The 12,500-nt window shown below is 43.8% G+C and overlaps 1 protein-coding gene across 1 annotated transcript in view; it reads left to right on the forward strand.

Annotated features, from left to right (window-relative positions):
- LOC123749690 (kin of IRRE-like protein 1) overlaps nt 1–12,500 on the forward strand; it is a 72,666-nt gene that overhangs the window by 60,076 nt on the left and 90 nt on the right. Inside the window, 5 exon segments of the mRNA XM_069306938.1 lie at nt 3,344–3,554; nt 6,868–6,917; nt 6,919–6,996; nt 9,927–10,095; nt 11,399–12,500. The exon segment at nt 11,399–12,500 is cut by the window's right edge and continues 90 nt beyond it. Of these exon segments, the coding sequence (XP_069163039.1) occupies nt 3,344–3,554; nt 6,868–6,917; nt 6,919–6,996; nt 9,927–10,095; nt 11,399–11,517 (627 nt within the window). The 3' untranslated portion in view covers nt 11,518–12,500.

Below are 12,500 nucleotides of genomic sequence, written 5' to 3' on the forward strand. Positions count from 1 at the left end.
TATACGTCAGTAGCAGCATATTAGAGCATACATTTATGTACATATATATATATATATATATATATATATATATATATATATATATATATATATATATATATATATATATATATACATATATATATATATATATATATATATATATATATATATATATATATATATATATATATATATATATAATGATATGCAGCAATGTAAATTGATATAAATATTGAGAAATATCCAAACATAAAATGCATATAAATTTACAAAAATGTCTAAATATATATTGTATATAAGTATGAGATTGAAATCCGAATTATTTGTACTTCAAAAACATTAAACAAATTCAATATTTAAAATTTTCGTAATAATAATAAAAAATGCAAATAATAATAATATTAATATTAATAAAAATAATAATATGAATATGAATAATAAAATAAATATTAATTGAATCAGAAATAATTTTTCTAGTGTCATTTTACATTTTAATATTACTAACACTGCTACCAGTAATACTACTACAACAACTCACAGAACACACAGAAATCACAATAGCGTGATGTATCAAATGAACAAATCCACAAGGGCCGTGACGAATTCTTTTTACAATGTCGTAGCTCAGTCGATTAAGACAGCGTCTGGGATGCTCTCCGACGTAGGTTCGAATCCTCGTCACGGTCTTTGTGGATCTGTTCGTTTAACTCACAGAAATCACATTAACGTGATATATATATCAATGATAAAATCCACTAGGGGGTGTGAGGTGGATGCGAATCTACGACCCTGGCATTGCCAAGTCGCATACACTACCAGTAGACCATCGATCACTTGTAAAAGTCATGCAACCTGATTTCTACTTCAGAAAAATACAGAAAACACACTTTTCTGTATGTTAAGGTGTAGGACCACTTGGCTCTTCCACCCGAGTGCTTGTGGGTTATACATAAAAACTTGGCCTGGTTTCAGACGGAGCCTCCGGACTTCCTGTGATTTCAGCAGAAATCAGGTTGTATGACTTTTATAAGTCATCGATGGTCTACTGGTTGAGTATGCGACTTGGCAATGCCGGGGTCGAAGGTTCGCGCCCACCTCACAGCCCTAGTGGATTATCTCACTACTACAACAAATAATAATAATAATAGTTATGGGAGAAGAAGAATATGATGTCGGGTCGTCGCACAAGTGTACACTTGTCTCCTTGTCCCATCCCCCTTCCATCATCCACTCAAGAACACACAGGCGGGACCAAAGAGCCAAAGCTCAACCCCCCGCAAGCACAATCAGGTGAGTACACACACACACACAAAAGACAAACGCTTTCTCCCTTCAAACGTCCATCAAGCTGACGGGGCATAAAAAGTTAAACACATCAACTGAAAATAGTGGAAATTACGCTTCTCTGTCTCTCTCTCTCTCTCTCTCTCTCTCTCTCTCTCTCTCTCTCTCTCTCTCTCTCTCTCTCTCTCTCTCTCTCTCTCTCTCTCTCTCTCTCTCTCTCTCTCTCTCTCTCTCTCTCTCTCTCTCTCTCTCTCTCTCTCTCTCTCTCTCTCTCTCTCTCTCTCTCTCTCTCTCTCTCTCTCTCTCTCTCTCCCTCTCTCTCTCTCTCAAGGTTATAGCAAACAAACCTTACTTTTCGCCTAGCTCCAAAAACTTCCTTAATAAACCTTCGTTTTATGACCTCTCGTTATATTCTAAGTCCTTCTCTTCCTTAATCCTCCTCTTCCTCCTTCTGCAAAGCTTCTTCGCGTCTATATAATGCCTAATTCCCCCCCCCCCCCCTTCCTCTTAACCCCACCTTACTGGTTGGTACTTTTCTTTCCTCATCAAGTTTCCTCTTCTCACTGAAGGTATAATTTGTCCTGCCCTTTCTTGTTCCTCCTATTTCTCTCTCAATTTTGTCCTGATCCTTTTGTGTAGGTTTGGTGGATAACATTTGTTTTGTTCTTCATAACAGTTAACTAGGTCAAAGGTCTTCTGGTACCTCGTGTCGGCCTGAGAACATATCATCACTCGCTTGTGAGTGCCTCCAGTCGTCACTTGTCATGGACTTACCGTCTGCACACTCATCATCATTGGTTCTTGATTTGGGTCTCTTTCTCCTCCTTCTCTACTTCACTCTCTCCATTTTCTTCTCCCTTCATGTCTATTTACCTCCATTTCTACCTTTCTCCCTGTCTCCTACCATCATTTTTCTCTCTATATCTCTCCTTCCATGCCTCCATTCCTACATGTCTCCTCCCCTCCAAGTCTCTTTCTCTCTATATCTCCCCTCCTTTCATGCCTTCATTCCTACATGTCTCCACCCCCCTCCAAGTCTCTTTCTCTCTATATCTCTCCTCCTTTCATGCCTTCATTCCTACATGTCTCCACCCCCCTCCAAGTCTCTTTCTCTCTATATCTCTCCTCCTTTCATGCCTTCATTCCTACATGTCCCCACCCTTCCAAGTCTCTTTCTCTCTATATCTCCCCTCCTTCCATGCCTCCATTCCTACATATCTCCACCCCTCCAAGTCTCTTTCTCTCTATATCTCCCCTCCTTCCATGCCTCCATTCCTACATGTCTCCTCCCCTCCAAGTCTCTTTCTCTCTGTATCTCCCCTCCTTCCATGCCTCCATTCCTACATATCTCCACCCCCTTCCAAGTCTCTTTCTCTCTATATCTCCCCTCCTTCCATGCCTCCATTCCTACATATCTCCACTCCCCTCCAAGTCTCTTTCTCTCTGTATCTCCCCTCCTTCCATGCCTCCATGTCCCCACCCCCCTCCAAGTCTCTTTCTCTCTATATCTCCCCTCCTTCCATGCCTCCATTCCTACATATCTCCACCCCCCTCCAAGTCTCTTTCTCTCTGTATCTCCCCTCCTTCCATGCCTCCATGTCCCCACCCCCCTCCAAGTCTCTTTCTCTCTATATCTCCCCTCCTTCCATACCTCCATTCCTACATATCTCCACCCCCCTCCAAGTCTCTTTCTCTCTATATCTCCCCTCCTTCCATGCCTCCATTCCTACATATCTCCACCCCCCTCCAAGTCTCTTTCTCTCTATATCTCCCCTCCTTCCATGCCTCCATTCCTACATGTCTCCTCCCCTCCAAGTCTCTTTCTCTCTATATCTCCCCTCCTTCCATGCCTCCATGTCCCCACCTCCCTCCAAGTCTCTTTCTCTCTATATTTCCCCTCCTTCCATGCCTCCATTCCTACATATCTCCACCCTTCCAAGTCTCTTTCTCTCTGTATCTCCCCTCCTTCCATGCCTCTATTCCTACATATCACCCCCCTCCAAGTCTCTTTCTCTCAGTATCTCCCCTCCTTCCATGCCTCCCTACACATCAACACTGACCGTCTTCCTCGCTGCAGGTGTCATGGATACGCCACCGAGACATCCACCTACTGACGGTGGGCAGGTTCACCTACACCTCGGACGAGCGGTTCTCCTCGCGTCACTCGGCCGGTTCTGACGACTGGCTGCTCATGATCCACTACCTCCAGGAGAGAGACGGTGGCATGTATGAGTGCCAGATATCCACCACGCCGCCCCAGAGCCACCTCATCCACCTCTCTGTCGTTGGTGAGTTGCTCTTTGGCTTATAGGAGGTGCAAGTTCCATGTGATTGTATTTTGTGGGTGAGGGGGGGGGGTGAGATGATTGTATTTTGTGGGTGAGGGGGGTGAGATGACTGTATTTTGTGGGTGAGGGGGGGTGAGATGATTGTATTTTGTGGGTGAGGGGGGGTGAGATGATTGTATTTTGTGGGTGAGGGGGTGAGATGATTGTATTTTGTGGGTGAGGGGGGTGAGATGACTGTATTTTGTGGGTGAGGGGGGTGAGATGATTGTATTTTGTGGGTGAGGGGGGGTGAGATGATTGTATTTTGTGGGTGAGGGGGGTGAGATGATTGTATTTTGTGGGTGAGGGGGGTGAGATGACTGTATTTTGTGGGTGAGGGGGGGTGAGATGATTGTATTTTGTGGGTGAGGGGGGTGATATGATTGTATTTTGTGGGTGAGAGGATGAGTTGAATGTATTTTGTGGGTGAGGGGGGTGATATGATTGTATTTTGTGGGTGAGAGGATGAGTTGAATGTATTTTGTGGGTGAGGGGGGTGATATGATTGTATTTTGTGGGTGAGAGGGGTGATACGATTGTATTTTCTTGGTGAGAGGGGTGAAATGATTGTATTTTGTGGGTGAGGGGGTGAGTTGATTGTATTTTGTTGGTGAGGGTATAACGTGATTGTGTGTGTTGGTTAGGATGTGAAACGACTATTTTGTTGGTGGGGGGGGGGATAAGAAATAGATTGTATGCTAATTTGCTTCTCTTATTATCCCTTTTTTAACGTATTTTAATTTTCATTATTCTCTCTCTCTCTCTTGTTCATCTTCTCTCTATATTTACGTACATTCTATCTACCTTTCTCAGCATCATCGAATCAACGTGTATTCTTATATTTTTTTAGTTTCTAAAGGCCGATATTAGATAATGTAATAGGCCTACTTTTCGTATATGCGCCTTTTTTTTTTATCTTTGCCTCTTTCACACCTCATTTTCCCTAATTCTGTCTCGTCTACTTTTTTCATTCTGTATTTCCTCCTATTTAACATCTACTTTACGCACGTTCTATCCCCCTATTCGACACATAGGATATTTCCTGGTGTTATATATTCGTACATGGTATATATTTATATATAAATATATACCATGTACCATAAATATATACCATACTATGTATATGGTACAAATATGTACATGGTATATATTTATATACCACGTACAACATGTGCCTGTTCTTGCCTCATGTTAATATCACACCATATATACGATTATATATTCCACCATATATGCCATTACCATGTCACCATACTCTATCTTGCTTCATGTTAATTAACATCTGTTATGATCTCAGTCTACAGGAGAAACGAGTCTCCCTCCTTGAGAGTTATTCATGAAGCCTGACCTGATTAGAAGGTCTAGCAAATATTGAGGTGATAACACATATGTAAAATAGTTGCTTACATATGATAAACAATTTAAGATTATGGGCAGTGAAGAAGAAAACAGATAAATGACTGGCTAGGAGATGTGGACATTTTGCTGAAGGCGTGAGGCTCGTTTCTGGAGGACTTTGACCTCACTTGAGGCCAGACATCGCAGGGGAAAGCCGCGCTCCGTTGAGCTCCCGTCAGAAGGGAGAGTGCTGTGGAGGACCCTAGCAGAAGGGTGAAGCACCGTAGTTGCTCAAGGAAACTTCATGTTAGCAGCCTGGAGGAGCTGCAGAGGATCCTGGTAGTTAAGCCCGGAAGAACCTGAAGATATCAGGGTAGTGAACTCCCAGAGGTGGAAGGGGAAGTTCTGGTGGATTACTTGTAGGGAGTTGATAGTGTTTGGTTGTCATTAGCGTGCAAGACGCAGTGAGAGGTGAGTGATTGTTGGCATTCTTATGTCAAGGAGTGTTTTATACTGAAGTTTAGAGTTACAGTCGTAGGCTGGATTACCTACAGACCTATGCGTTCTAGGACTGATAGAGTGATCGATTGATCATTATTGTGTATCAAGGAACATTTATGCTGATATATGTTATTGCATTCACATGCTGATTTTCATTGTACACATTTATATATATATATATATATATATATATATATATATATATATATATATATATATATATATATATATATATATATATATATTTCTCCTGTTGATAGTGCAACGGTGTATGTAGACTTGATCTACTTGAGGAGGTTGATAGTATCAGGTCGTAAATCAGAAGATAGGATACCACTTGGTAAACTGATAATAGAGTTCTGATGGTGTTGGAGTGCAACCTGATTGTAATAGTATAGAGTATAGGATTCATTATTATTATATGTGTGTATGTATTGTGTATGTGCTTTGTCCAGTAAATGTATTCCAATTTGCTGGTGTTTGCCCTTGTCCTAGTGAGGCTTCCCAGGAAATAGTAAAGAAAGAGAGAGAGAGAAAGAACCAAGAACCACTGCTGTGGACAGGGTAAAAGGTAATACTAGTAAGTCATAGGGGATTGAGGAGATCATATCTCATAAGAAGAGAGTGGGGAGTCACAGCGGCTCGAGTGGGTGTGTGCACGTGACAACGAGGCTAAGTGTTGGAGCCGCATCCCCTAAACGTGTGACGTTGAGCCCCTCTCCAAGAGCCAGAAGCACCAAGGGTGATCTCCTAGTGAGATATAAGCACTCTACCGAGTTGTGGGTTGGGTTGTCCGTAGAGAAGGATCAACACGATAACACCACCAACACACAATCTATAATACATCTCACTATAAATGCGCATGTTCATGTCTGATCTTCAGGCTCACCATAGCCCGTGCTACTTGCCCCGTTCCTGTGCCAGGTAAGTCCACTACGGGTTCACCATAACCCGTGCTACTTGCCCCGCTTCTGTGCCAGGTAAGTCCACTACAGGCTCACCATAGCCCGTGCTACTTGCCCTGCTCCTGTGCCAGGTAAGTCCACTACGGGGTCACCATAGCCCGTGCTACTTGCCCCGCTCCTGTGCCAGGTAAGTCCACTACGGGCTCACCATAGCCCGTGCTACTTGCCCCGCTCCTGTGCCAGGTAAGTCCACTACGGGCTCACCATAGCCCGTGCTACTTGCCCCGCTCCTGTGCCAGGTAAGTCCACTACGGACTCACCATAGCCCGTGCTACTTGCCCCGCTCCTGTGCCAGGTAAGTCCACTACGGGCTCACCATAGCCCGTGCTACTTGGAACTTGTGTTCCGAGTAGCTGAATCTAAAACAACAACGTCTGATCTTTCAGGTCATGTTTGAGAACGTTCGCTGTACGTTTCGCGAGTGTATCATACCAGCTTTCTCGAGAGCCTTTTTGTTTCACTTCCGACAGAGCCAGAGACGGTCATCATCGGAGGACCTGACGTGTACATCAACACGGGCTAGCCGCTTAGCCTTGACGTGCAGCGTCAAGTATAGCCCTGAGCCGCCAGCGTTTATCTTCTGGTATCATGATGATAAGGTCGGCTTATCTACCCCTCACTCTCTCTTTTTCAGCCTCTCTCTCTCTCTCTCTCAGCCTCTCTCTCTCTCTCACCTTTTCTGTTCTGAGCCGGGGTTTTTCAAACGGAATTTCTTTTTTTTTTTTTATCCGTTTGGCAGTCTGACACATCCCCGCTCTCTGTATTTGACAATATTTTTTTTCTCGTTTCTCCATAATAAAGGTCAGGGCACATTCAGCCTCGCTTTCCTTGCACTTAGACAAAGGAACTTGGCTGGTGCCTTAACCGCTCAAGCATTTAAAGGAATATGCATGTTATTTTCTTCACAATTATCTTTATAATTTTCTTGACAAGTATCCCTTTACAAAACCTGAGTTTTATATATATATATATATATATATATATATATATATATATATATATATATATATATATATATATATATATATATATATATATATATATATATATAATAAACTACACGTGCCATGAAGACGGTTCGAACATGAACCACATAAAGGCTGAACAAATCTTCCGGATTCGCAGGAAAACGGCGATAAATTCACGGATTGTTGCAGCCTTCAGAACGCTGCGAGTAATCCGGATTTTGGCAGAGCTATTTCGCTAGTTCCGCTCCCGTATGGTGACGGTTGGATGACACACTTCATGCCTTATTTATTTTCACTTTGGCTTTCCTCTCGATTTTTTTTCCACCGCTTTTTTCCAGGTTTTCAGTAAGGTTTTTTGTTTTTTTCTGCCCCTCTCTTGGATTTTTTTTGCTGTTTCTCATTGTCTATTTCGTGTTTCTGTTTTTTTTCTTTAACTTCTCGTTTCTTATTTCTATTTCCACTTTTTTATTATATCCCAATTTTTCATTGAAGGATATTTGGATGTTCTGCTTTGTCCAGCTCCTCTCCCCTGTCTCTGTTGTTCTTCAAATCTCCAACCCGTCACCCAGCCCGTCACCCCGTCACCCACCCGTCACCCCGTCACCCAGCCCGTCACCCACCCCGCCACCCCGTCATCCACCCCGTCACCCAGCCCGTCACCCACCCGTCACACCTATCTATCTATCTACACATTATATCTACTTAACCTCTCTCACTTACTAGCCCCTTAATCCATTATATTATTCTCCCGTCCTGTCCTTAATGTGCCCATTCTTCATGTTTCATTTCCCTCCCTCTCTCTCTCCCTTCTGACCACCCCTCTTCCTTCCCCCCTTTCCCCTCACTGGCACCCCTATTCCTTCCCCTCGACGCCCCCTACCCCCCCCCCCCCATCTAATCCGAAACCCGGTCATCAGCGACCTCCCTCATCCGGTCGCTCACCGGAAGCAACACGCGTGAATAGTGCTCCAGCCTTATCTTTATGGAGTGGCCGACTTACAGCCAGGCCTCGCCACAGTGTGTGTGTGTGGGGGGGGGGGGGTGACTTACAGCCAGGCCTCGCCACAGTGTGTGGGGGGGGTGACTTACAGCCAGGCCTCGCCACAGTGTGGAGGGTGACTCTACCATTCCATAATAGGTTGCACTTACAACGTTGGTTACTATAAGGTATAACATATACGACCTATAAGCTGGGAGACGGATTGTACCATCACATAATGGTCGTGTGTGTCGCTGTGAATACTGTGTCACACGGCTCACCTAGCAATTGTCTAATTTGAAGGTTCTTCTCTGTTCCGGTACTCTTAGTTATTTCCTACCCAGCCCTCCTTCAGTGTGTGTGTGTGTGTGTGTGTGTGTGTGTGTGTGTGTGTGTGTGTGTGTGTACTCACCTAGTTGTATTCACCTAGTTGTGTTTGCGGGGGTTGAGCTTTGCTCTTTCGGCCCGCCTCTCAACTGTCAATCAACTGTTTACTAACTACTTTTTTTTTTCTACACCACACACACCCCAGGAAGCAGCCCGTGACAGCTGACTAACTCCCAGGTACCTATTTACTGCTAGGTAACAGGGGCATTCAGGGTGAAAGAAACTTTGCCCATTTGTTTCTGCCTCGTGCGGGAATCGAACCCGCGCCACAGAATTACGAATCCTGCGCGCTATCCACCAGGCTACGAGACCCCCGTGTCTCGAGGTGTGTGTGTGTGTGTGTGTGTGTGTGTGTGTGTGTGTGTGTGTGTGTGTACTCACCTAGTTGTGCTTGCGGGGGTTGAGCTCTGGCTCTTTGGTCCCGCCTCTCAACCGTCAATCAACTGGTGTACAGGTTCCTGAGACTACTGGGCTCTATCATATCTACACTTGAAACTGAGTATATGGAGTCAGCCTCCACCACATCACATCATGTGTGTGTGTGTGTGTACTCACCTATTTGTGCTTGCAGGATCGAGCATTGACTCTTGGATCCCGCCTTTCCAGCAATCGGTTGTTTACAGCAATGACTCCTGTCCCATTTCCCTATCATACCTAGTTTTAAAAGTATGAATAGTATTTGCTTCCACAACCTGTTCCCCAAGTGCATTCCATTTTTCCACTACTCTCACGCTAAAAGAAAACTTCCTAACATCTCTGTGACTCATCTGAGTTTCCAGTTTCCACCCATGTCCCCTCGTTCTGTTATTATTACGTGTGAACATTTCGTCTATTTCCACTTTGTCAATTCCTCTGAGTATTTTATATGTCCCTATCATGTGTGTGTGTGTGTGTGTGTGTGTGTGTGTGTGTGTGTGTGTGTGTGTGTGTGTGTGTGTGTGTGTGTGTGTGTGCGTGCGTATGTGTGTGTGTGTGTGTGCGTGCGTATGTGTGTGTGTGTGTGTGTGTGTGTGTGTGTGTGTGTGTGTGTGTGTGTGTGTGTGTGTGTGTGTTTACTATCTATGCTTATAGGATCGAACTCTCTAACCTTCAACTGTCTAATGTAATAACCCCAGACCAATTTCCGTGTGGTGCGTGTGCGCCAATGAACTTTACCTAATCTGCTGTACGTTGTGTGTGTGTCGGTGTCGTGCAGCTGGTGAGTTACGAGAGGACGAGGGGCGGGGTAGTGGTATCGACGGAGAAGGGCCTGGTGACCACCTCCCGCCTCCTGGTGCAGTTCGCAGAGACCCGCCACACTGGACTCTATACATGTTCCCCGGCCAACTCCGAACCCAAGAGTGTCAACGTTCATGTTATAGCAGGTAAGGCCAGGTAGGGGGTAGGGTAGCAGGAGAGTAAGGGAGGGAAGGAGGGAGGGAGAGAGGGGGAGAGAGAGAGAGAGAGAGAGAGAGAGAGAGAGAGAGAGAGAGAGAGAGAGAGAGAGAGAGAGAGAGAGAGAGAGAGAGAGAGAGAGAGAGAGAGAGAGACAGAGAGAGAGAGTCAGGAAGTCAGAGAGAGAGAGAGACAGAACTCACTGAGTTATTTAACCTCAGGAACGCGTGTGTTACTATATAAGTTCCAATTATTAAACCTAACCTTCCTGAACCAGAATATACACAGACAGGTTTACCTTCCTGCTCAAGGTATATTCACTAAGAATTTACGCTAATTATCTATCAATTATCAAAGTATACATACTAATTATATACTAGGGTAAAGTGCCTCCTAAAACCCCCCTTATTACTCCGTTATTACTGTCGTTGAAACACTAGTTACCAGAGGCATATAATTACATAATATTTGATTATTTTATGTAAAGTGTTTTAAATAATATAACGGAAGTTTATAAATTATATCTTATGTGTATTTTATCCCCTTGATCTTATCTGTGTGGCAGTTTATAAATTATATCTTATGTGTATTTTATCCCCTTGATCTTATCTGTGTGGCAGTAGAGCCCTTTCTCTCCCTCAGGCTTTGGAATTACTGTATCTACAAATGTAAATACAGTAATAAATACAGGAGTTACCTTAGCAAAATTACTTGTTATATTTATGTGAATTATAAGATCTATTTGATCACTAATTAATTTCAGATCGATCTTGTGAAGGTGAGGGATTAGGCTGTGTCATCAGTCATTATGATTCGTCATGTGAATGACAGTGTTGACAGTTGTGAGGCAATTGTGAGGTTATTGTGGGTTTAGGCGACGTCAATGTTCGCTATGTATTTATTTGGCTATTTAATTGTTTCCACTTTTTGTGTGCCTACCTGTTATGCTTTCTTTTCCTTTCTCTTTTTAGATATATAACACTGGTGATATTCTTCTCCTAACTCTCTCTGTCTCTGTCTCTCTGTCTCTTTATGCCTCTCTGTCTCTCTATGCCTCTCTCTCTGTCTCTCTATCTGTCTCTCGCTCTCTGTCTCTGTATCTGTCTCTCTGTCTGTCTCTGTCTCTCTCTCTCTCTGCCTCTCTCTGTCTCTCTGCCTCTGTCTCCCCGTCTGTCTTTCTCTCTCTCTCTCTCTCTCTCTCTCTCTCTCTCTCTCTCTCTCTCACGCCCCCTCCCTCACGGACAGGTTATTAACACTAACATATCCACTCTCTCTCTCTCTCTCTCTCACCAGGGGATCAACCAGCGGCCATCGTACATGAAAACGGAGGAGCTGGAGTGTTGGCGCTACTCTCTCTTCCCCTCTTCCTGGCTCTCTTCTCACTCACTCTCCCTCCTCTCCTCCTCTCTTAATGCTCTGCATCACCCACCTTTTCCTCCCTCCTTCCCTCTCCCTCTCCCTGGAATCAAACCTGTGGATACCCTGGTCAAGAAGCGGGTATTGGAGCCAGACACGAAAATTCACAACGGATGACTTACGTTCTATTCGTTTGGACGTATATTCGTAGCCGTTCGTATCGACATGAGAGTTTAAAGCATCAATGTGTAGCCGCGTGCACGCACTGCTGGGACGATGGAGATGTTACCATGGCAACATAAGGTGAACGAATGTTTATGTGGATCTGGTTGATACCTGGTTGATACCTGGTTAAATTCCATTCGTGAAGCCTACTCATGATCGTCTCATTTCGCACCTTACACGAAAGAATTGGTAAATGTTTATGTACAGTGACATATTTGTGTATTATAATACCAGGAAAAGGATGTTGTTTTCATGAACTGTAACAAGTGGCATATAAGGGAGTCATTCAGCATGTTCCTGAGATGACAAATGATTGGTTAAGGTGACATCTGATGTCATCACCACAGCCATGACGTCACAAGGGGTACTTGTGACGTCACATTCACAAACCAATAAGCGCCATGGAAACATGTGACGTCACATTCACAAACCAATAAGCGCCATGGAAATATGTGACGTCACATTCACAAACCAATAAGCGTCATGGAAACATATGACGTCATATTCACAAACCAATAAGCGCCATGGAAACATGTGACGTCACATTCACAAGCCAATAAGCGCCTTGGAAACATGTCACGTCACCACGAATACAAAAATCAGTGATTGTATTAGTATTTGATAACGTCATCTATAAAAGATCAATGAGATTCTCGTTTTAACAGATTAGAGGACGTTAAATACTCAAAACAAATATGAAAGAATGAACTAACCCCCACGAACTGAAATGTATATTTTATGAATGAACTTCGGCGTGTTAATGGATATTCACTACACCACGTGTGTATGTGTGTGTGTGTGTGTGTGTGTGTGT

Source organism: Procambarus clarkii, chromosome 59 (genome assembly GCF_040958095.1).
Source record: "Procambarus clarkii isolate CNS0578487 chromosome 59, FALCON_Pclarkii_2.0, whole genome shotgun sequence".
NCBI lineage: Eukaryota > Metazoa > Arthropoda > Malacostraca > Decapoda > Cambaridae > Procambarus > Procambarus clarkii.